This window comes from Rutilus rutilus (genome assembly GCF_951802725.1).
Source record: "Rutilus rutilus genome assembly, chromosome: 15".
NCBI lineage: Eukaryota > Metazoa > Chordata > Actinopteri > Cypriniformes > Leuciscidae > Rutilus > Rutilus rutilus.
The window spans coordinates 26,232,938-26,258,747 of record NC_140220.1 but is presented as its reverse complement, the minus strand read 5'-3'; the positions used below and the strand labels follow the sequence as shown (position 1 = coordinate 26,258,747).

At 37.7% G+C, this 25,810-nt stretch overlaps 2 protein-coding genes across 2 annotated transcripts; one reads left to right on the top strand and one right to left on the bottom strand.

The window, feature by feature from the left end:
- The first annotated feature begins 12,032 nt into the window (after positions 1-12,032).
- On the top strand, positions 12,033-16,164 carry baalcb (BAALC binder of MAP3K1 and KLF4 b). The gene is made up of 4 exons (XM_084431372.1): positions 12,033-12,230; positions 12,996-13,418; positions 14,409-14,599; positions 15,205-16,164. Exons 2-4 carry the CDS (start codon positions 13,235-13,237, stop codon positions 15,370-15,372), a joined length of 543 nt encoding a protein of 180 aa, XP_084287498.1. The 5' UTR covers positions 12,033-12,230; positions 12,996-13,234; the 3' UTR covers positions 15,373-16,164.
- A 197-nt stretch (positions 16,165-16,361) lies between these two features.
- On the bottom strand, positions 16,362-25,450 carry nme6 (NME/NM23 nucleoside diphosphate kinase 6). Its single transcript, XM_084431373.1, has 5 exons — positions 24,980-25,450; positions 22,911-23,010; positions 22,446-22,485; positions 17,072-17,232; positions 16,362-16,692 (listed from the first exon to the last, which is right to left on the bottom strand). Exons 1-5 carry the CDS (start codon positions 25,055-25,057, stop codon positions 16,544-16,546), a joined length of 528 nt encoding a protein of 175 aa, XP_084287499.1. The 5' UTR covers positions 25,058-25,450; the 3' UTR covers positions 16,362-16,543.
- Between the last annotated feature and the right edge of the window lie 360 nt (positions 25,451-25,810).

Below are 25,810 nucleotides of genomic sequence, written 5' to 3'. Positions count from 1 at the left end.
GATTACGTTGTGATTGTAAATGTGAGGTTGATTAAATTTGTGAAAATCTATAACTAGAGATTATGTTAGTTACGTTATTAATTTCTGCCTGAAAAGTGAAGAGCTATAATACATTCTGGTCAAAATGTCTGAAATGACTATAGTGAAAAAAAAAAAAAAAACGTATTTAATACTTTTTTAATTATACATTGCATTATCAGTATAATAATTTGAATAAAATGTTCTGAGTTTATTTGGAAAATTAACATGAATTTGAGAATGTCGGTAGTATTTGGTTTTTCCCTATTTTTCCTTCATGACATGATCACTCAAACTTAATTAACTGTCGCATGATCATTGTCACAAATGTGTTCTCTTTTTTTATTAGGGAAATTGTGCAGAATCTAAAATGTTTTTCCTAATTTCATTTCATTAGTATATCTCACAAGTACATGGGAAAAAATGCCTTTGAAACAATTCTCATCAATTTCACAAATGATTACCAAAAAAAAATGGCAAGTAACACACTGAATTAAATGTGAAACTTTGAAACAGACACACTGTCATAGTATTTTCCTGTAAAACATACTCCAATGATCTTTTTGTTTACTTTACAAAATGTCTTATATGAACGTAGAATGAACTACAAAATGTATGATCTGGATAGCAAGAGAATTGCATTGCTCATTAAAGCAAGAAGATATTTTATATAGTCGTCGCCCAATAATGCGTCGCGCAAAATAATGAAATTAATCTTCTATATAAGACTCTATATGCATTATGCAGTAAGCAGAACTGATTAAACTGAGGGGTCAAACACTGTTCACTGTCTACAAAATGTGTTACTGTTGCCACCAAGTGGCATGCATTTGAAAAAGAGCTAACTTCATTTGATATGGTTATTCTGTGCTAGCGTACAAACTTATTTTTTCCAAGCAGTCCAAGCTTTCTTGAGGGCTGTGTGAATCATAATGAATTATTGTTACATTTCCCTAGAAGTCTTGATTCTAATTGGCCAGTCACAGTTCTCTCAAAAACATATTTGTTTGTACCCCAGGAAGCAGATTTACAGTCTCTTTCTGACACAATAAAGTCTATTTATTTATTTATTTAACAGCCATTTAATCATGCATGATAATATGCACTAAATGAACAGTCTCTGTAATATAAAAATGTTTCCATCTGGGCATAGCTGTATGCTTTTCCTCTTCCTTCAAAAATGTGTTCTAGCATAATAATAATAATAATAATACATGATCTTTTATGTCTCTTCCTCTGAGGAAGCTCTTTGTGCTAATCAGATCTGATGCCTTTTGACATGAAATCTCCCTAATCCCAATCCCAAATGTTCCTGTTTCCTGCATGTTATTTTCCCTAGAGAAACTGAAAACATCTTGTCCAGACCTGCTGTCGTAAGTCTCAACAAATCTCCTCCAGAAGTAGAAATTCCCACAAGACCTGCAAAGCTTCAGCTGGAAAGTAATTACCGTTTTGGAAAGTTCTTCCCAAGGACATGCACAATGTCAGCTAAACTAGAAACATTTGTACCTCAAGCAGTAAGAATACAAATAACAAGAATGTAAGGCTGCAATGAATCAGGAGAGAATATAGAAGGTATATATTCCACGTTTCATTTTGTAAAAACCACCTTAAAGACTCATTGTTTTAAATATTGCTTTGCAATGGCAGTGGTGCTGCTGAATTGGGGGGCATCCAATCATCTTTGTCTCACTGAGTTACTTTCAGGCTGTGTATTGGCAGCGCTGCACTGCAGGATGTCTAAATTGACTGTTGCGCTCTGTTTTATACCATTGGCTGACTAAGAGTGACGTTTCCTGGAAATCAACTTTGTGAGCTGAGCTCTCGCACATTCAGTTATTAATGCGCGATGTTGAAATAAATACAATGCTGACAAAGTATGGACCACTTGCATAAGCACACCATCCGTTCTCTTGAACATAGACAAAGGAAAAATGGATAAAGAAGCAGGACATAGTGTTTTGTATTGATTTGCGTGCTATCCTGCCACGTCCAGTATTGTTTTATGACTGGAATAATTTTCAGATTCAAATGAGTGACGCAGTAATCCAGCAAAGTACATAAGACACAACTAAAACTTAATCTATTCTTTCCAATTCTTCAAAGGGAAACACATTTTCAAAAAGATATGACACTGTTTTGCAATGCCAACATCTGCATTTCTATTCTGTTTCTGTGAGTGGTATAAAGCTTGAGACCCTGAAATGTCACACAAGTGTAATACACTTTGGTGCATATGCAGTCATTTTCATGCAACAGCACATACCAGGCCAAAGATATTTCTTTCTTTTTCAGAAATGTATTTGTTTCTTGTTTTACTTGTCTCCAAGTCTGGTCATTTGTATGAGAGAGAAAAAAAACAAATAAGAAATGATTGTTCACCATTTGTCCTTTTTATGTCCCAGGGCTTAATTTCTATTAAAACTAACACATTTACATTTTTTATTTGAATTGTTATTTTGGTACTTTTCAAATACCTTTTATGTATTTTATTGTTCATAAATGGTTGTTCCGCAGTTGTGGCATCATTTCCGCCACACCAAACAATTTTGACCCTAAAAAAAAAAGGAGACAACAGTGAAGATTGAAATGTGAAGAGACAAATCAAGGGTAAAATCATTTGAGCAGGATATTTTTGTGCATCATTTCCAAATCAAATTATGCAAAAAGTGTGCAAGTATTGATACAATTTTTATATTTATGTTTGTATTTGGGATACATAAAATGCTAGCTATGAAATTAGCCTTAGCGATGTGGTCATTTTTATGCAAAACAAATAGTCATTTCCATCACAGTGTGCTATAGAATGAGTGAAACTATGATGACACACTTCTCCTGTATATTCTATCATTTGTAGATAAATGAAACCAGTGAGAGTGTGAAAAGTGTGTTTTAAGAGATTTTATTTCAAGTGATTTTGTCACCATAGGCTTTAGATTTATTCTCTTCCTATATCTATAGGCGCAGAGAACTGTAGATTCCAACTTATCCATAAATCAGCACTGACTTGAACTAAACTTGTAGTAAACTCCCAGGCTGAGATGATAAAGGGCAAATAGAAGACGAGTTCCACCGATGTCCTCAAGAGCATTAAATCATCTCTGTCTGTCAGATCTCACTGATGACCCTGCATATCAAGTTTAGTGAGGATCATTCACCCGTCAGCCATGGCCGACTCATCAGAGAATGGACCTTCCTTTACTGGATCATCACACTCGCTCTCTTTTCTTTCATTTTCAGTCTCTCCCTCTATCACTATCTGTCCCTATTCACAGTTTTTATTGAACGCAAAACGTCATCCATGGATGCAAATCCAATAACGTACAAAATTTTCTAAAGTTTGCAGCCAAAACAAGATGAAAAAAAAGCTTGTGCTAAAGCTATTGTGGAGGAGGAGGTTAGTTAACTGGAGTGCTGCTGTCGTCAGCTTGCCTGTCTGTTCTAGTTTGGTCAAGCATTTATCAGTAAAATAGTCACCATGTTGGCAAAACACCTGAAGAGCTCAGTGAAACAAACAATACTCTTTTGCTTGACTTTTGTCATTTGAAAAATGTGGATTTAAAAGAATAGTTTATCTAAAAATGCAAATCCTGTCATCATTTACTTAATCTCATCTAAACATATGATTTTCGTTCTTCTGTTGAAAAAAAATATTATATATATAGGTTTTTTTTTAAGAAGAAGAATGTTTCAGGTCCATATTATGAAAGTCATTGGGGTCCAAATTAGTTGCGCTCTTTATATTTAAGTTGATCAATGATTTGATTTGATCTGAAAGTGAATATTTCACTTAAGATGTATAGATTACCTTTACTGAATTGTTATGTCCATTTTTTTTAACCTTGATATTTTTGGACCCCATTGACATTCATTTTATGGATGAAAATACTTTTTTTCAATATACACTACTCACAATAAGTTAGGGATATTGTTATTTACAGAGTTGTCAAAAGTATTCACATTCATTACTCAGGTAGAAGTATAGATACTAGTGTTTAAAAAGACTTCTGTAGAAGTTGAAGTATCAACTCAAGCTTTTTACTCAAGTAAAAGTATAAAAGTACTTGTTTCAAAACTACTTAAAGTATATAAAAGTAAAAGTAATGTAAGGAAAAAATGCAATTAATGCTCTCTCTCTCTCTGTCTCTCTCTCTCTCTCTCTCTCTCTCTCTCTCTCTCTCTCTATCTCTCTCTCTCTCTCTCTCTCTCTCTCTCTCTCTCTCTCTCTCTCTCTCTCTCTCTCTCTCAATATTTGACGCGATTTGCCCCGATTTCTCCCTCGCTTACCGCATCTAGGTTTCCTTCGGAGGAGTTTTGGCGCTTCGCACATTTGGTTAAATGTGACTACAGCCTCTCACAAGTTGGAAAGACACCACAACGCCAATCAGTTTAGCGATGTGTATTCAGGAGGCGGGACTCAGATCTAAACCGTTTGTGTAATTGGCCCATTTTTTTTTTTTTTAACGACGACAAGCCGGAATGAAAACAAGCCGAAATTAAATAGGAGTAACGAGGCAATTTTTAAAATGTAAGGAGTAGAAAGTACAGATAATTGCGTGAAAATGTAAGGAGTAGAAATAAAAAGTCGTCTGAAAAAAAATTACTCCAGTAAAGTATAGATAGGCTACCCCAAATTTCTACTTAAGTAAGGTAACGAAGTATTTGTACTTCGTTACTTGACACCTCTGGTTATTTACATGAGTGCTATTCCTATTTGGTCTGAATTTTAATGAAATAAGTAAAAGTATCTTTTGATATTACTAATAATGAATGAGAAGAAACACCATTTTCATTAGTGTAATATTTATTGCCAGCGACGTCTCATGCTCCTCACTAGCCTCATGATGTTGTCCTGAGGCAATGCGTTCCACTCTTCCACAAGTGCTGCACGCAGTTCTGCCAGGTCACGTGGGGGTGGGGTACGATCATCCAGTCTCTGCTTCAGCTGGTCCCAAACATGCTCTATGGGGTTCAGGTCATGGGACATTGCTGGCCATACCATATGAGGCACTCCGACTTCCTGAAGTCGGCGTATCGCTCACCTCGCCTTCTCCAGCAACGCTGACGACCATCATTTCTGTGCAAGGTGACCCGACACTCGTCAGTATTGCTGGAGAAGGAGGTCAACATGGTCCCCAGGGTTAGCCTTGGTGGAGGAGGTGTAACAGTCCGGGCAGGCATCACCAGTCAGCGCAAAACTGATTTGGTTATTGTAGATGGCTCAGTCACTGCACGTTCTTACCTCAGAGACATCATAGAACCCATCATCATCCCTCAATTCCGCCAGCATACCCCCAACTTTCTGTTCATGGATGATAATGCTCCACCACATCGTGCCAGAATTGTCACAGCTCGACTTCAGGAAGTCGGAGTGCCTCATATGGTATGGCCAGCAATGTCCCCTGACCTGAACCCCATAGAGCACGTTTGGGACCAGCTGAAGCAGAGACTGGATGTTCTTTCCACAGATGAAAGAACCACATGATAGTGTGTGAACGATTACATAATGTTCTGGTAAAAGTTAAAGAAACCACTAACATCATGTCCAACCTCTTTAAGAAAGTTTGAGAGCTAAACTTATAGTTATTAGTGCAATTTTGTGCAAATCACACTAACAGTGCAATTTTAGCACCCAAGACAATGCAACGCTTTGTTTTGTTTTTACTTGCATAGTTTCATTAAGTGCACATTTTTATCACCAGAGGATACACATAATTATAGTGTGAAAAACCTTTGGGTAAAATAGAGCTCCAACACCACTAAAACATAATGATGAAATTGAAATAATAAACATGTATCAATTTCACTTTGGCTCTCGGGACTACAACTTTTTCCACGACCTTGTAATTAAAATTACAGGAACAGTTTTGCAAGAGTACAGTTTGCAGCTTATTCCCAAAACCTGCCTTTCTGAATTCAGGTACAACATCCGGTTGAATAGGATCCCCTGCAGGAAAAAAAAAATAAAAAATGTCGAAGAACATTTGAAATAGTCTAAAGACCATGATGAATGAGTTGTCATTCAGGATGCTGTGCTGTCCATTAAGGACTCAAATGTGTTAGCTGCTACTCTTCTCCATTTATCCAGCATGATGTGAATGCCCTGCAGCTGACTACTTTTAGGCATGCATTTTACTCTTTTTAATTCACACATGCTAGATTCAATACATGTAATGCAATACATTCAGTGTACCTGACATGCTTTAGAAAGACTGATTTCAGGCTGTAGGACATCATACTGTCATTTATTCTAGGTTAATTTATCATACAAAGGAGAGATCTTGTAAAAAAAATTCTGCTCATCACACTGGATGAACACATTTGTCACTGGTGATTCCAGGTTTCATCTCCCAGTAGGCTACTACAGTCTAATTCTATAGGCCCAAAACATATGTCAGGGGGGAAAGAATGTGCTTTGTTATATTCTTTACCGAACAACTCTTACATGCTATAAGACACACCATGCTACTGCAGACTCATTTTAACTGTGCATCTATAAGCATTATGTGCTTCTCGTACCATGTCGCTAAAGCACAAAGAGAGCTAAACCAATACTGTCATTGACAAGGACCTCATGCCATGACAAATCTGCAAGCACATTTATTCAGCGAACTACTGTGCATCGCTTTCATGAAATGAAAGGCTTTGTCTGGCCTTTTGTTTATAAGTTTTGTTTTTCTCAAATTAAGCTAATGGAAACAGACTTTCCTTTCATCGTTGCCTAACAAGCTAATGATAATGCTCAATCTGGAACATTCCTGGACTCTGAACCGTTCACTATCTCGTCTGTTACAGAGTGAAGCGGCAAAAAGCAGAGAATCCAAAAGCCAAAAAAAACGTTATGCCTGTCGAACAAAAAATCTGAATGTTCCAGAAATATCAGGAAGGGCCAGCTGGCTAGTTGACATCCACAGGCTGCTTCCTTCTGTCAACATGTGAGCTCTTATTATGCTAATATGCTTGAGCTCTTTAAGTTAAACATTACTTTTTATGCCAAGTCCTTTTATTCTGCTCAAATCCTTAGTCAGCGCAGGGGTCAGCATTTTTAAATAAGCTGCCACATTTCATTTACTGTAGTAAAATGACACAGACGAAAGGTCCATCAACAAGAGGCCATCAAGGTTTAATGAATTCCATTGATTCGTCTTCCCTAGTTAAAGACTCTGACTGGAATATAACCACATACTGAAGCTTCAGAGGACTGTTGATTTGCATGTGCTGAAAGGTTCAAAGCACATATATTCATTTGTCATGTTGTGCCCAAATGAATAGTGAAATGTTAGGGAGGCAATTCTGGCCGATATCGATAAGCCAATAATTATTGATAACCGACAAATCAACTGATGAACAGATTTAAACATTCTATGCTATAAATAAAATAAAAATAATACACTTAAAAAAAACACACTAAAATAAATTATTTAAATGCTACATTTAAACATTTATTTAAACATATTTAAACATTTAAAAGTTAATTTAGCATCAAAACACTGATTAATATTAGTGTACATTATTTGTGTTTTAAAATGTTGACTTAAGATGATGGTTAAAATAATCTAAAATGTAATAAGAGAAAATGAGTGTTCACAATTAAATATTCAATATCTACCAATACTAATACATAAAAATCAGTCAAGGACCAATATTGTACATCGCTAAAGATTGTTCACATCTAATCCTGTTTTAGGGCCGTGAGATAATTTAGTTTGGTTCCTCCTCATATATCCTATATGTATGTATGTGTGTGTGTGCCGACTGCATCAGGTCTGGCTGTGATGGATGAGGTGGATTTAACTCCCAGCGTTGTGTGGACTGAGCTTGGCTCGACTGAGCGAAAAATTGTGGGATCAGAAGAGTGGAGTATATTCTGCCAGGAGACGTTAGTCTTGATGGGAATCTTAGCTGACTCGGGGACCTTGACAAAGCAAAATATAGAGTGGGCAACTAAAGTTACTCTCACTGCATATAAAGTGGGCAACTGTTATTGTGAGAACAGTAACAGTTCTGGCCAGATGAAAAAAAAAAAAAGAGAGAGCTTGTTTAAAAATGCCATGGTTTTCTCTTTCGTTTAGCTAGAAGTTTCCTTTTATTCATTTCAAAGTCAACTGCACCACTGCACTGAGTACAATGAAAGTGCTTTGAAAAGAGGGGGCTGCATTTGGAGGGATAACAACAAGCATAAAACAAGTCAGAAAAAAATACAATACAAGAAGTCTGTGGTAGTAGATATGAGCTTGAGTAATGATTTTATGGTATTAAAGACCCCATTACACCAAAATGAGTGTTTAGTGGCTTGTATGTGTGTTAGCATTGAGCTCATCTATTGCATATGCTAGTGCACTTCTAAACTTAAAAAACAAACAAAAAAACAAGTAGATATGGATAGTTAAAATTCAGTCTTTTTCTTCTGGGTAATCAATCCAAAAATATTGATGACTCATACTGCACTACACAGAGTTTTGTCCAATCAAATGCTTTCTAGAATTAGAATACCCCTCCCCCTATAACATCAACTAACAAGTATAGCAAATCGTGTTCATGGCTTGTGACATGAGTCAGTACGCTTTTGTTTTTTAAGAATTCATACTTTTAATCAAGGAGCACTAAATTGGTCAAAGATCAGTAAAGACTTTTACATTGCTACCAAAAATGTCTATTTCTAATTCTGTTCTTTTAAATTTTCTATTCAAAGAATCTTGAAACCAGTGCATCACAATTGTAACAAAAATAAGAAGCACCACTGTTTTCAACATAATATATAAGAAATGTTACTTGAGCAAAAAAAAAAAAGAGAGAACTTTATATTTGGATAACAATGTCTACACTGCCCCCATCTGGTGAAAAAAAAGCCTAATATAACCAGGACTCGTATAACTGCAATGCTCACTTAGCCTTTTACTGGCTGTGTGGTGAATTTTAAAACCCAATTAAATTGCTTCACATAAGCATTTTATGGCATCTTTAAGTGTTGCAGGTTACAGTGATTAATAAATGGTTTACCACATTTTGCCCTTTACTATTCACAGATGTCTAGGGCAGTGTTCAAGCACATTCAATGATTTGTTCTTTTCCAGAACAGAACAAACTCATAAAAGAGCTGAGATGTGCATGTAATATACTTTCAGGCAGATGTTTGATGACTATAACACTGTAGCTAACTTTTATCCTTTAGTTTTCTACTTTACACAATCATTTTGAAAGCACATCGGGGTCATAAATGGGATATCATTTTTATAAATTATTTTGATATAGGTTACAAAGTGCATTCAAACATACATATTCTTACATAGTCTCACTTCATGTAGATATATTGGCAACCAGAAATGACTGATAGTTTGTAATGGTTGTTGCTATTATAATAAAACTGGACACATATCAGCTTTTTTGTCTTTATTTTCTCTTTGGCTACTGAAGGAAAACACTGTCAGTTGCCAAATTTCTAATGCAGCATTAAACTATTCTGTCTTATTTTCTTTCCCTCATTTTTGTCAAGTGCGGGCGAAGGATGATGAAGGAGCTGGGAGAAATGGATCTTGATATCAGCTGTTTTATTATTAGTCTCATAAAAGGAGGCGGGGGAAAAAAAAGGTCCATTGGAGGAGGGACAGGAGGAAGAGTCTATGGAGGATTGGGAAAAAGAGTCCTTGGGGGAACAGGAGAAAGAGCCCATGGGGGAGTCAGCAGAGGGAGGGACCACAGAGCAACCCAGATAAGAACCTGGAGGAAGACCCAGAGCGGAAATGGAGGGAGGAGCCAGGGAGCAACCCACATCTGAGCCATGGGGCATAAAGTCCACGGTGGAACCAGTGGAGGGAGGAGCCTCTGGTGTGTGTCTGGGTAGAACCAAGGGGACTTCCAACAGAGGTGGAGCCGTGAGAGCTGGAGACCTGGGCTGAGCCGAGGGGCCGAAGACACAGGGTGACACACCGGTCTGGAGGGCCAAGGCAGAGCTGTCGGCTCATGGGACCGAGGCTGAGACGGGGGCTCGGAAGACCGTGTTGGAGCTGAGCAGCCGAGGACAATGGTGGAGTCAGAGGGAAATTGGAGCCCGATTGCGCCAAAAGGGTGGAGGGCTGAGGCGTAGCCAGAGGCCAGGAACGGATGAGGGAGGAGCCAGAGGGATGAGGGAGCCCGGCGGAGCCAGTGGGATGACTGTCCATGGTGGAAACGAGGGACCATGGAGCCAAGGTGGATCCAATGGATGAAAAAAGGCTGAAGTCCCAGACAGCAACAGTGTCGGCCAAGATCCGGCCCACATCTGGGCCGTGTGGAATCCATGTATACCAGATGTGGGCCGGATCTGGCCCGATATTATGTTGGTGTCTGGGGTGAAGTCATGTGTTCGGCGGCCTGAGGTGGAGCTAGGGGGTCCTTACACCAACGTGGGGCTAAAGACCGGGAAGCCAGTTGCCAGATTTCTGCTGCAGCATTCAATTATCATTTTCTCTCCCTCATTTTTTTCACATGTAGGCGAAGGAAGATGGAGCAGGGAGGGGTAGATCTTAATATCAGTCGTTTTAACAAACAAGTGGGATGAAACATAGGAAACAAGGAAAAGCAAACTAAAAGTCCATGGATACAAACATACCTTACAATTTTGTTCCAATATTGTCATGGAACACAAGAAAGCAGACACCGGTAACTTCTGAAAAGAGTTTATTGAATAACACACATGAAGTTAGCAGGCGACTCTCTGGATAGCAGATTGTTATGGTGATACTGGCATGTGAATGACAGGTCTTATCTGTTGCAGGTTGAGATGAGAAATGACGGGAAGTCAGGACTGAAGGAAAAAGTCAGGCAGACAACGATACACAGAAGATGAAGGATGGGACAGTTCGACAAAGGTAAGCAGTCAGGTGGAAGTTCAGTGTTGAACTACGAGACAAGACAACTGTGATGAGGAGCGTGACTGATTATGTAGGGAGATAATGAGCCAGTGCATGGGTGATGAGTGATTATCTGTGGCAGGTGTGATGATGACTGACTGAGTGCAGGTGGGGACCAGAAAGGATGCTGTGCAAGTGTAATTCTGGTGACTGGTGAATTATGATTGTGACACCTATATGACTCCTTTATTTTGTCGAACACAAAAGAAGATATTCTAAACCAAACAGTTTTGGTTACCATTGACACTTATTGTGAATGAAAAAAGAAATAGAAAAACACACAGAAGAAAGTAAGTCGTACAGATTTGGAACATGAGACAATTTTACATTTTGGGTGAACTATCATGCAAATGTGCTGGTTTAATCTAATAAACTAAATGAATAATTCCTATTATTATTTAATTATAGATGTATATAATTGAATATTTAAAATATTTAATGGCCAGAAATGTTGATATTTTCATGATGGGTATTGTCATATTTTTATCACTTTATTTAAATAGGTGAAAGCAAAAGAGATAGGGCATGCATTAGTGCAAGTACTTTTTTCATTACTTTTCTTTACAAACTAAATAGCGAAGCAATGAACAAATGGTTATGAATAGCTGAAACCTCTAGTGTTGCACATTACAGTCATACCAATTATTCATCTAAATAACATTAGGAATGCATTTGCCATTATCAAAAAGGCAGATCCTTTATAAACAGAATCAAATGTTGATTCACCGATAGTGCAATTTCCTGTAAATGTCATTAATTCATATGGAATGGACCTCATGCTGCACAGTAACAGCAGCAAATAACAAACAGCTGCTTACAAAGGAAAGCAGGAAATCCATGGCGCAAATGTGCAATTTTCTTCTCGATTTTAGAAGTGTAAACTGTAGAAGTGCTCAACTATTTTGTCTTCAATAACAAACATACCACTGTATGTCTTCAGTCTGAAAAGAGGAAGGAATATCACAAGTGTAACATTTACCAACAGGGGTGGATTTTTAAGTAGCATAAAAAAATGTCCAAAATCACTTTGTACCACACATAGACTACCTCGTTAATCTTAGCCAAAAGATGGGAGGATCAGCATCATTCACATCAGGAGAGAGAGAGAGAGAGAGAGAGAGAGAGAGAGAGAGAGAGAGAGAGAGAGAGAGATGGGGGAGTGTCATCATCATTCAGTGTTTGGGGAGCTTTTTTTTTTTTCGTCGCAGTAGAAGCTCCTCTACCAATTTTGGAAAATATGTTTTGAAAAGAGTAATAAATACTGTGAACGGATAACGGAGAAAACTATTCGACTCTTGACTCTGATTCCTCTGTCGACTTAAGGTAATATCAAAAATCTTTGTCGCGTGAAAGACCACAAGCAAGGCATTCAGCACATTTGAAGGACTGAATACACCGCACACTATGAAAATGCATGTTTCTGCACATTATTATGTTCTCCGTATGAGAGGATCGCGCGCCGTCACCACAGTAAATACGACACAATGATGTAGGCTACTCGTATAATAAATTATCAATCGATTAATGATTGCATGACAGGGGAAACGAACTGTACATCGCTTAAATTAAATTAGGAATCTATTCTGAATATAGTTTATTGGTTTCTTTATTATTTGGACCAGAGGCAATTTTAAACTCGGACGTCTTTGTTTACATCATGTGCGTATCGCGAGGGCTGAACTCAATTTGGATACGGGTTAATACATCTTAAGTTATTTCCTATTCAAAAATCACTCATTAAGGTTATATGACGTGTTATGCGTAATTTCTGAAGCTAATTATATAAATACAAGAAGAAGGAAAAAGGTTACCATTTAGGCTATTTTAAGGTGTCATTGTTACAGTGTAATGAAGTGCTGAGTAATATTAACAACATGTATTCTAATAGGCCCACTACAGGGTTAGGGTGGGATTAGGGTTTGGTTGAGGGTTAGTTGCATGCAATTATGCATAATTTACTGTTATTATGTAGCCTACATGTAACAAAGACACTGTAAACTATTCCTTAATTCTATTACTTTAACTTTGAAATGTTACTTTAAAGGATTAGGATCACAACAAACAGGCTATTCTTTTTTTCTTCCACAGAATTAGTCCCAGATCTCCATGTTTGCGTGACCTGACACCTGACCAGCGCAAGACTACTGATTTTTGCAACAAAATGATGGTGAAATGGGTTCTTGATCCTAAATGACGTAACATTTATGGCTTGTAAGAAGATGCCAATGACTCGTGCAATGAACACCATTTTTCCATTTGCCATTCGGGAGATATTCTAATGGACCTAGAATCCAAGGCTGTGTAGGTGTGGATTTGTCTTTCACATAATGGGTTGTGGAGGCTCCAGGACAGATGTGTTGGAGCCAAGATATATGGAGAGCTGGACCAAAGAGACAGAGTCCACTTGGCTGGCAAGCACAGACACAGACATCCCTCTGTCATCCATCCAGAGCATCCCCTCAGAAAACTCTTCAGAGGCGGGCTTCCCGTCAGAGAAAACTGCCAACCTTGGTGAGAATGGACTGAGATCATACTTTGAGGCGTTTTAAAAAGGTTTTGAAAATACACAAATCTGCATTAGGCCTATGTCTTCATATTTAAGCTAAATATCTCATTTGACCTTAGACACCCCAGTTTAACGTGTCAAAACCTTCATATGATATTTCCTTCCCAAAAGGACAGGAAAGTGTTGCAAGTCTGCTGTTGGTGTGCAATTAATTCATGTAGGCCTCTTGTTGCCATGGCAATGGTTGAATCCCTTCAGTACTTCAGTACAACAGTATGAGCACGGATGAACACAATAAGAACTCCATATCTCTGTGCAGAATTGTTACACTTGGGGCAGCTACAGTTAGGGGCAGCTACAGATTGCAGATTATTAAAATAGACAACATGGCATTGACTACAACCATTGATTATGACTAATTCATAATATAAATTACTAATTCATCTAGGTCTTCTTTTGTTTCAAGATTTTTAGCCCTGTAAGCAAGACGTCAGTATATATATATATATATGTATATATATATATATATAAAACTCACTTGAAAGAAAAAAATCTTATTTTATGTCTTTACTTTTGTTTTTGATCAAATGAATGCATTCTTGCTGAATAAAAGTATTAATTTTCTTTCTTTAAAATAAATAAATAACCAAACTATTGAATGGTATCACTGTTTCCACAAAAATATTATTCAGCTTCAGCAAGTTTCAATATTGATAATAATAGTAAATGTTTGTTGAGCATTAAATCATCATATTATAATGATTTCTGAAGGATCATGTGACACTGAAGACTAGAGTAATGATGCTGAAAATTAAGCAAAGGAATAAAATATATAGGCCTATATAAAAAATAAATAAAACATTTTTTTTAAGGATGGATGGATGGATGGATGGATGGATCTATCTGATTGTGAAATATTTCTGATATGATGATCACTACAGTGATTTTGTTAAAAAGAATGAACAACTTCCATATTTGTATATCTGATTCATTAGATCTCTTTGATGATGGTCTGCCTGCTCCGGGTCAGGCATATCTGAAAGTGTGTTCTGCCATGTCTGAGGTGGGACTGAATGACATGAAAACTGACACCACCCCTGTAATACTCTCTTCTCAAAAGCAGGAAGAGCTGTCTTCTTCTGCGACAACAGTGCAGAAGAGAAGTGTGTTGCGAACTGAGGAAATTGTAAGTATTTTTATCCAAAGTAATGGTTTAGTGCAATCTTCTGCACCTAGCATGTGTGAACAACACAATGTAATATAAATCAGTGTTTTAAACTTTTTCAGTTTTATGTACCCTTTCATTCACACCACACCGGATATATTGTTCCTTTGATTTAAGCAGCCTTTATTACAGTATTTCACTTTTAAACAACAAACACTTGTAGTAGACTTGTAGCTTCCTTTCACATTAATGAGACATTTGAGCTTGTTTGGCTTTCACATTTCTTGACAGTTTCAGGGGGACATTTTAGAGAAACCATCTCTGAAATAAAATGTTTATATGACATTTTGTTTATTTTCTTGAGAAATGACTGGTTCTTTATTGGCTTCTATGGTTCTATAGCTCCATCAATTTAACCTTTCCTTGGCACAAAAGGTTCTTTAAAGTCGAAATATTCTTCACACCAAGAAAAAGGTGGTTCTTTTAAGGACTGTTCACTGAAAGGTTCTTTGGGGAGAGTGTAGGTTTCAGGAATTGTGTAAGCAACTGAGGGAAAACTGTAGTAAAATGTTACAAAGATTTGGTAACTGTCATGTCTGATAATCTTTCTATGTCATCTTCGTTAGACAAAATGGCAGGACAACAGAATGTCCACCAAGCAAGTGACCATCACTGTGACTCAAAGTATACGGCAAGTGGACAAGAGCGGGAAGATCAAGGAGACATCGCAAACCACTTATGAGGTCATGAAACCGGTGGACTGTCTGATGGCAGTTGACTCAGTGCCTCAATGAAGTGGATACGCAAGACCTCGTGTCAATCAAGATAATCGTATCTTGGATTTCTTGAAAGCTTTGGTGAAGATGTCATGGACCAAAGAAGTAAAAAGCAGGGATGAATGACCTAAATGAACAAGTTCATCTGGGCTTAATCAGTGATTACCAATTTTCATTCAAGGGTCATTTGATTGTTTGTTTCATCATTCAGTTACATTCTTCTTTAATAATATTTATTTTTATGTACATTTTTCCTCTGTAATGTCTTTGTCATAATGTTGTCTTTTTTTCATTTTCTAATGCCAACAAAAAAGCATTTGCTGTACATACACTGAAAGCACAGGATAGATCAGGAAGGGCAATCAAGAGGTGGACACTTGACTCGGCTTACTGAATGATTTTATGAAAAGTGTAACAAATATATATTTACATTGTCTAAAACATAGGAACAACACAAGTGTATTTTTAAGTTTTTTTTTTTTTTTTTTTTTTGAGGTTGTTGCATTGCTTCAATGTTGATTTTAGATTTGAAAATCAGGGCTTTTTTGTATATTCCGTACACTTACTACCACACAATTGTTGCCTTCAAACAGTAATGCTTTTCTTTTTCTTTTTTTTTACAAGCATTTGTTCAAAACCTAATTACAGTTTATGTAGCAAGCTAGCACTATACTGTAAAAAGGGTAGTGTGCAAGAATAAGAACCTCTGTTCCATTGTTCCAATACTGTTTGATGCATCACTGCTTTACTGACTGGAAGATGCTGTTTATTGAGTCATTAAATATTTATTGCGGTACTTTGAAAACCTTACTCTTGGTCCAGTCTCAGAATTAATTGGTAACACTTTACAATACAAAGGCTCTAAATATTAACATTAATGCATTAGGTAATATGAACTTACAATGAATACAATACTATTACAGCATTTATTATTATAGGCTAATGTTAATTTCTAAATATACTGATATATTTTTAACATTTCAAGTTGTAAATAATAACATTAGGTACCCTTTTGACATAGTTTATTATTAAGTATTCAAATCTATTTGTTTTTATTTAATCATATCAGAGCTGAAGGTAGTCACAAAAGAGTAACATCAAAATACATAATAAAATGCAGCAGAAGGGAAACATTAGGTGAAAGTCATATTCATGTAGCACTGCAGAAGTATCATCAGCCTAGAGATCATCACGTGTTCTGGAGAGTATGAATTTGTCTCTCCTCATTATATTCAGTAAGTCCCACCCTAAAACGTGGTTCCTCCATAACCATCCATTCATCTGCATTGAATTCTGGAAAGAAAAATGAAATCTCTCTCTTGGCTGATTCAATAGAATCTGAAAGGAAGAATATAAGGCAATGATGAATTGTTAGTATTTAGAACTGTTAAGAAATGAGACTTTATTATATAAAACTGGAGATATAATTTAGGACAGGGACATTGCAGAGTAATCCAGCTTTTAGTTGATCTAGTCTAGGGGTGCTCAGTCGTGTTCCTGGAGTTCTACCTACCTGCAGAGTTCAGATCAAACCCTGATCCGACACACCTGTCTGTAATTAAAGTGTTCCCAAAGATCTTAGTAAGCTGGTTCAGTTGTGTTTGCTCAGCGTTGGAGCTGAACTTTGCAGGAAGGTAGATCTCCAGGAACAGGACTGGGCACCCCTGATCTGTTCAGTCTTGAAAATCTTCATCAAAAGAGGTCCATGTTACTCTACCTGAACCATGAGTGGTGTTTCTGGTGTCAGTCAGCCCGTACTGGCCTCGAAGGGTGTCTGGTGAAGTGAAACGAGCTCTAAACACTTTTGTAGGACCCATCATCCCCCTCCAGTGAGTGATAGCGTCTTCCCTGGCTAGGACGTACGCTCTCATTGGGCCACTATTGTGGGAATAAGAGTGAATAGAAAGATTACACAGAGATCTTTGCCTAGATGGATTTAAATTGAATTTAATTCAAACAGAAAAGTGTGATAATTTCTTCTATGACGTCAATAGTACATACAGGCCTAGTCAATAAAGAGTAGTACTGACTTAGTGGCAGTCGGCACACAAATGGAACAAAAAAAATTAGGAGTAATCAGTGGCTTATTTTGAAATTACTCTGACGTAGACTAAAATATGTCTGCGGCACTAATGTTTTATCTTCCACAGACAAAGACGTACAGAGGATAGGGTGCCATGGTAACATCGGTCTCGTCTCACTGTCCAAACTAGATTAACAACGAGCATTGATGTCCTTCTCCACAGATCATATATCTGCATTAATTGTTCCCTTCAAAAGAAAGAGGGGTAGTATAGAATACAGCATCAGTAGTATTTTTTTTGAAAGAATGTTTTAGAGAGAATATCTGTAATATTGTGATATATTATTACAATTTAAAATAACTGTTCTCTATTTTAATATATTTTAAAAATGTAATATATTTCTGTGATGGCAAAGCTGAAATTTCAGCATCATTCTGAAGGGGGTGGATTCTGGAATCCAATGCTGCTTCAACTAATGAGTGATTATAATCAAGGTATTAATCTAAATATCACATGAGTTGAATGACTTCTCTAGGCTTGTGAGATTTTACTTTGTTATAGAAGGTACCAGTGTGATTACTGAAATGTTCTTTTCATGTATTCTCTAATGTCTGTATTTGATATCTGAATACAGTAACAGTGCTTGCTCAATTTAGTCCGGCTTCCAGAAATGAAACACGGAAAGATGTTTTGTTTGAGAAAGGTCTTCAACCTGTGTTAAAACATATATCTGTTCTTCTAGCTCACCATGACGACTATAGGTCACAAGGGTCATTGGGACCAATAGTTTAAGTGACAATTTCTTAGCTAAAGTCTTTACTTTACTGCGTTAGCCTAAAGTGTGCTCTCCTTAAGAGAAAGAACATTTTATCTTGATGTTTTGAGACAACTCTCCTGTTTATAGTTAGAGCCTGGCCAAATCCAACCTTGGAAAAGCTGTGTGTCGGTGTGTGTGTTAGTCTTCTTGGTTACAGGTTAAGGAACAACTCCATTATTGGAGATTGACTGAGTTGTTGTTCTGGACATGCTGGTGCCCAGCAACCCAAATCTGCAACCTGGAAGGTCACGACATGCCTAACTTCAGGGTCCGAGTGTCAGCTGCATAATCGATGGAGATATGCTTCAGTCTATGTGTATATGTGTGGAAAATTGCTATGTTTATCTATTTCTTAGCCAATGAGAATCATTCAACCTGAAGCAAGGACGTAGCTTAGACCTTGGTGAAGGGTATAACTGCTGTGATCTTTGTAACTGTAAGCGGGGCGGCCTACAAATTCTCAAAGCTGACTTCTGCTGATGAAACTGCAAACTATCTTCAGTAAAACTTTTCTTTAATTTATTATAATTCTGACTCCTGTCTTAATTAATCATTTCTGGTTCTGGGTCTTTGACTGTAAATCCCCTTACAATTACTCCAGTCTTCAGTGTCACATAATCCTTTAGAAATCATTCTAATATGCTGATTTGCTGCTCAAGAAATGTTTATTATTATTATCAATATTGAAATATAAGTTTTGTTGCTTAAATTTGTTAGGAGTTCAAACAAATAGTATTTATTTGAATTTGAAATTCAAGTATTTTCTAACATTATAAATGTGTTTATTGTCATTTGTCACTTGAAAGTAGTAATTTCTTTAAATGTACAGACCCCACATTTTGAATTGTAGTGTATGTGGTAATATTCAGGAAGAACAAAAAGCTATATAAAGATCTATTTCTTTCCATTCTTTCTAGTGATTTAAATGTCAATGTCTTTGATGAAAAATGTCTGTGAACCTGAAGGATAATCCACTCAAAGGCTGATTTGATGAAATTGATTTCTGAAGGTTCGAGACTCGTGGAGCTAGTGGTTAATAGATTAACCTTTAACCTCCATAAATCATGTTCAGTCAAATAACAAACAATTCGAAGAATTTCTACATCAGTTGTTCCTCTTCCCAGTATTGTAAACAGGTTTAACCATGAACTTATTCACGAAATAGCTTAAATGTTAACAATTTATACACATAAAGTCTTGGTTACTGATGTATCCCTTGTTCCCTGATGGAGGGAACGGAGACGTTATCTTGCCGTTATGTCGAAGACAAATGAGGTCTCACTTGGGAGCCCCAATTACCTCTGAGTTGTAGAAAAACGACCAACGGAATTGGTGAGTGGAATTTGCATTATATACAGGTATATAAGATGGCGGCACGCATCCACTCATTCAGGTTCAGGCTGATGAGCCGAGATGAGGGCCCGGCCATTCAGCAGGGTGGTTCAGGGTTGTGGCAGGAGGGACATAACGTCTCCGTTTCCTCCATCAGGGAACGAGGGTTACATCAGTAACCAAGACGTTCCCTATCTGTCAGTCACGTTCAACGTTATGTTGAAGACTGACAAATGGGGTCCATATGGTAAGTGCCACAGCCACCGTAGCCACCGTGTAGCATGCCCTTTTGGCAAATGCTCTCATTTAACTTACCCAGCGGCCCATACCCCAAAGAATAATATACCTCCATGCCAATGAGATGGAAGGGACAAGGTTTATCATGGAGATGGTAGTAGCTGCTGTTCCTATAGTATGTTTACTCCACGGGAAGGGTGCTTTGGTTCTTTATTCCCATTTTTGTTTTCAGCCATGACCAGTGTTGTTAACGCTGGGGAAGTGTACCTAGTCCAATGGAGAGGGATGATATGGAGGCCACATCCCGTAGGGAGGAGTTTGTGGAAATACACATATGGACTGGCCTGTGGGGCAGTGCTACATATGGAAAGATCACTGCGGTAGGTCCTGCCTAGACAGGGATGGAACTAGTAGAGGAAACCATACCGTTGACAGACAGGAAAACTATACCGTGGAAGAACACACATATGGGATTACCAAGAGGGAATCACAAAATATAGTACTGGCCCTGGCGTCGGATGCCTCCGCCGCGTATAACTGCCGAAGGATACTCGGAGGAAACTCAATCAGGGTTCGCTGAGTGGGGAACTCACCTGACCCCTTCTTAGAGGGGAATAGCACTGCAAGCGAGACAGCCTTCGTGCACATTACCGGTTTGTACCCAACACAAAGGAAGAAACTCGCGATTAGGCCTAATGGTATTAGGCGTCGCCCAGCCCACATATCTGCAGATGTCTGCCAAAGAGGCATTGCACGCCAACGCCCAGGAGGAGGCAACACTCAGAGTAGAGTGAGCCCTCACTCCAAGGGGGTGTTTTGGGACTGGTACGTGTACTGGTACGCCAAGGCGATGGCATCCACTGTTCAGTAGGCCAACCTCTGTTTGGAGACATCCTTTCCCTTCTGCTGACCTCCAAAGCAGACAAAGAGCTGTTCAGAGCTTATGAAGTTCTGCATGTGGTGGCGATAGTGGCAACATACATTTTCAAGGTGGAGGGGGACAGCCTCTGCTCCAACCTCTCTTGCAGGAAGGAAAGCACAGAGCTGATCGGTCATTTCCAGGGGTCGTCCCACAGGGAAGAACACCACTCAGCGAACAGACTCCACTTCATAACATAAGCTTGGCTAGTAAAAGGAGCTCTGGCTTGAGTAATAGTGTCTGCCACCGCCGGTGATAGGCCATTCAAGTCCTCTGCGTCCTGTCCAGAAGCAACACGTGGAGGTTCCAGAGGTCTGGACGCGGGTGCCATATGGTGCTCCGTCCCTGAGAAAGAAGGTCCTTCCTAAGGAGAATTTGCTAGGGAGTTCTTTGAGTGCTTTGCCCTGATGGACTTGCAGGATGTCCATCGCATGCGGGATGGAGGCGGCCTGTCCAGCGGCACTGTAAGCCTTAGCAGCCAGGGCTGCCATCGTCTTACAGGCCTTGGAAGGGAGACGCGGACGGTTAATGCCAGGTGGACCGCATTAAAAGCAGTAGTATGCAGTAGTCGGGCAGTAAAAGGTGCCTTCCACGACTTCTGAACCTCCCCATGCACTTCAGTCAAGAAAGGCACTGGGGCGGAACGCAACTGTGAACCGCGCACCGCACCCAGGAACCGATCATCCGATCAAGGTGGAGGGTTCCACTTGAGTCAGATGCCTGCGGTGGCCCGGGCAAGCATGGCCATCAACTCTGAATCCAATTCAGCGCGAGCGACCACCCCAGAGGGGGGAAACTCAGCTTCATCTTCCTCTCCAGAGGACAATAACCCACTCTCCGATGCAGCAATCAACATCTGATTTTCACCTGGAGCGCCCAATGAAACGATGGGTTTCCCCACGAGAAGGACCCACGCCATCATCCGGCAGCTTGACGGTACACGGCATGCTGGAGGAGTGGGAGGTCCGTGGGCACTGTAACCCTCAGGTCTCCCAGAGTGTTAACCAGATTTGTGACTCATAGCTTTTAATTAAAACTATGTAGACTAAGCTTTATTTTACAAACTATATAGACATATTAAAAAAAACATTAACTTGTTAAAAAAAAAAAAAAAATCTAAATTACTCAAATTAAAGTGAAAACAGAAAATACAAAAATAAAAAACAATTCAAAATATAAAAAACTATAATAGTATCTCAATGTTAATTCTGAGAAGTAGTTTTTTTCAAGAACAAAAAAAAACCTCCTAATTGACGTACTGTGTTGATCAACAGATACAGAAATATTTTTGTCTGAAGTCATTTGTAATTGCCACAGAGGAACAACTGCCAAACACTAAGCCCAAATATACTATACTAAATGCTGGATCCATGTATTATATAAAACAAGAAATACAACTACAATACAATACACATTTTATTTCTGTAGCACATTTAAAACAGTCGTTGACCAAAGTGCTTTCCAGCATAATAAATACAATATAAGCAATTATATACATCCACACAAACAACATTAAATCATGTTCACTCTAATCACATGTAAAAGTAAATCTACAAGAAAGATTTGATTTTCTATTATTTAATGATAATTTGCCATCATTTGTGGTCTTTATTACTATACCTCACAGTTTTAAATTAATTAATCAATATATACAAATATGTCCACAAACCTGTAAATAATTGTATTATTGAGTTATTATTAATAAATAAGTTGCATTGTAGGCACTTTTATGGTTAGTGAGAAAATGATGATAAACTTTTACCTTGACATGAATTCAACCAGTCTTTGATAGAAAAATCGTCCTGTGAAATAAAAACAGGGATGATAACAAACTGCTGACTGTTTTTATATATCTTTTTATCAGTTTATCCACTGGGACTGAACCAACAAGAGTGATGTGGTTTATGCAGCAGATTCTGCTGCAATCTGTTAACATGGTCTGGGCAAGCTTTTCCACAGATAATACAGACATCTGAATGCGAGGCAGCTGATTTTCTTTGGATGCAGGATATGATAAGCTGAGACTGAGTAACATGTTTTCTCTCCACGTGTTGTCTCAACATTATATCTCCAGGTTGTGTGAAGCCTTTACTATGACTCACCCTGTTTAAAATCACACATCACATGGACACCCACCCACACATGTACTTAACCATTCAATCTGTTACAAACACAGACCATTTTCATTCATGCAGTGCATTTCATAGAAAGAAAGATCTTTTTCTACCTGCATGTTCAGAATAAAACTTTTCTGAATCTTTTGTCCTCCACATCAGATCTTTCTTTCTGATTATAATGAAGTTTTCGAGAATCTTCTGATGAAGAGCCTGAAATTAAAAGAAATAATATATAAAAATGTTGCTGTGCAATGGCCATCTGCACCTCTATAAACCAAAACTCATTGTTGGCGGTTAAAAAAAAAAGAAGCCTGTTGCAGTTTTGCTGCAGGCTTTTCATTTCATCTTTTCCCTCAACAACAACATGACAAAGGATCTCAGCAAAAAAAAAAAAAAATATATATATATATAGGGTTGATTTAGAGTTGTAATCTCCCAAAAGAACAAGGGTAAAGGCTGAGTGATGAAAGTATATCTCAGACTGATAAAAACACAAACATTTAATTTATAATCCGCTGGTGTAAATTAAAGCAGTCTGGGCTTCAGCTTTCAAACCATGTTGCATGAGGAAATTGTTGCTAATTAACGGCACCTTTATCTCTTTGAAGCGACAGACAGAGGAAATTAAATCAGGAGAGACTGGCTTGTTTCAATAGTAAAGACAAATTATTATGTAGCCTTAAGCTTCTACATGCTATCCATCTTTCTTCATTAAAAATTAAAAAGTAACATTCCGCAGGATGTGGAGACCAGGGCTAGTAATCACACTTGTTGTTCGGGATATATACCGTATAAAATAGTTATGAATAAATTATTACTTAAATCACCACCTAAGATTTATAGATTTAAAAATATGATATAATATTTAAATAAGTTAACAAAACATTTGCATGACCACAGTTCTCTGATGTTAATTGCTCACATGGCATGCAGGTAAACATAAAATATGTAATCTTTTTTATTGTTTCATTTTAATTGTTTTTATTTTCATTTTAAATATTTTTATTTATTTATTTAAATTTGTATTATTTAATTCATTATTAGCTTTTTGTCAACTCATGAACCCCAGTTTGGGAAACACATGTTAGAACAGCCCAATTAAAGGCTTTTCAAGACATTTAAAACAGTGAAACAACATGAACAACACAGAACTATCAAACAACCCTTTAGTCAATGTAAAGGGTTGTTATTTTGGGAACATTTACCCCAAATAAAAAATGAATGACATTCATTCTTTCGTGGAACGTAAAATATATTTTGTTAGTGCTTTTGTTCATAGGTCACCAGAAGTCATTGGCCACCAAAACTGTTTGGATACAAACATTCTTCAAAATATATTTTTTCTTTTCCCAGAAGAAAGAAAGTCATGTTTGGAACCACATGAGGGTAATTAATGAAGCCATTTTCATTACCACAAACTCAGCAAAAAAAGAAATGTCCTCTTACATTCAACTGTTTTTTTCCAACAAATTGCTTAACACGTACATTTTTGTATTAAACATAAAAGATCAACATCTGTTATTCAGACATTTCATGAACAGAAATGGAACAATGAGTCCCTGAACAAAGTTTAAATCTAAAATGTAGCAGTCAGTATTTGGTGTGGCACTAGCAGCTTTAAGTACTACAGAATCCTCACGGACTGCAGCAGATTTACCAGTTCTTACTCTCAGATGTTATCCAACTCTTCTACCAAGGCAGTGAAGGCACTTCTCAAACGCGTCTGGGCGGAAATCTGGTTATGTGTGGTTTGGCACTGCAAAAATGATCAGTTGTCCTTCCTGTCTCCCTATGTTAGACGTCTTACATTATGGACATTGCAGTTTATTTTTCCTGGTGTTTTTCAGAGTCAGTAGAAAGGTCTCTTTAGTATCCTAAGTTATTGTGACTTTAATTATCTACCACCTATAAACTGTTAGTGTCTAAATGACTGTTCCACAGATGCATGTAGGCCCACAAACAATGATTATGGTTCATTCAACAAGCATGAAAAACAATGTTTAAATCTTTTCCAATAAAAATCTGTAAAGCTTATTTGAATTTTACAAAACTATCTTTAAAATAAGGTATCCTGAAAAGGGACGTTTAGTTTATTGCCAATGCCATTTAATTTTTCTTTAATTATTTATATAATCGGACAGGTGTTCATTAAACAGCTGCAATGTCATCATTATCTCACCTCCAGAATGAGTGGATGGGCCACAGCATCTGGTTTGACGACCGCGAGGGTGAGCTGCAGTGCTTTCACACAGCGCATGCTTGCGATGGCTTCAATTTCCTGATTTCACATCTACTAAAAGTCATTAATGGGCTTATATCTTCCCCGTGTTTGGTCTCCGGATCGATCTATGGTGTGTAGTTACACGCTAACCAGCAGATCTAAACATACATGAGTGCTCGTGAACACTTCACTGCGCAGTTCAGACCAATAATGTGTGGTACAACAAGATAAACGAACCGATACAATGTACACGATCCACCAAAAAAATGTTCGATATATCAGGTGGTGGTAAATTTGTTTTCAAAGTAAACACAATTCGAAAAACACAGCTCGATTTAAAAACTATCCGAACTCCGTGCTGTGAGTTGTATGGGCGCCGCCATCTTACCCGGTAGTAAACATAGGAAGTTACAGAGCGCGCAGCTGCTCAGGAAAATTCCAACTGTCTGATATTAAAATACTTTGTTGTCAATAAATCTACAAAGAAAAAAACTAACATCAACACAATAGCTAATATTCGATTTTTAACAAAACAAACAAGACCTCGAATAAAAAGTTTATGATTTTATTTGTACATGCACCGATATTGGCAGCTATTAGCAAAATCTGTTGATTTTAGCAATCTTTGTTGCATTAGGCTTGCCAATGGTGACAGGTAAAAAATAGGAATGAAGTTTGCATGCTTGTAACTAGAGTATTATTAACTAGATCTTAATATCCTTTTAGATTTTGGTTCTTAACAAACTTTTCTTTTGGAATCCATATTTTAAGGCCGTATATGGTTCAAAT

What these genes read in the sequence shown, in the direction of transcription:
- baalcb (XM_084431372.1), top strand. Translation starts at nt 13,235, where the DNA reads ATGGGTTGTGGAGGCTCCAGGACAGATGTGTTGGAGCCAAGATATATG. An exon ending in AGAGAAAACTGCCAACCTTG is followed by an intron (nt 13,419 to 14,408) that starts GTGAGAATGGAC and finishes CTGATTCATTAG; the next exon opens with ATCTCTTTGATGATGGTCTG. An exon ending in TGTTGCGAACTGAGGAAATT is followed by an intron (nt 14,600 to 15,204) that starts GTAAGTATTTTT and finishes CATCTTCGTTAG; the next exon opens with ACAAAATGGCAGGACAACAG.
- nme6 (XM_084431373.1), bottom strand. Translation starts at nt 25,057, where the DNA reads ATGCGCTGTGTGAAAGCACTGCAGCTCACCCTCGCGGTCGTCAAACCA. An exon ending in CTGGTTGAATTCATGTCAAG is followed by an intron (nt 17,233 to 22,445) that starts GTAAAAGTTTAT and finishes TTCCCACAATAG; the next exon opens with TGGCCCAATGAGAGCGTACG. An exon ending in AAACACCACTCATGGTTCAG is followed by an intron (nt 16,693 to 17,071) that starts GTAGAGTAACAT and finishes TCTTCCTTTCAG; the next exon opens with ATTCTATTGAATCAGCCAAG.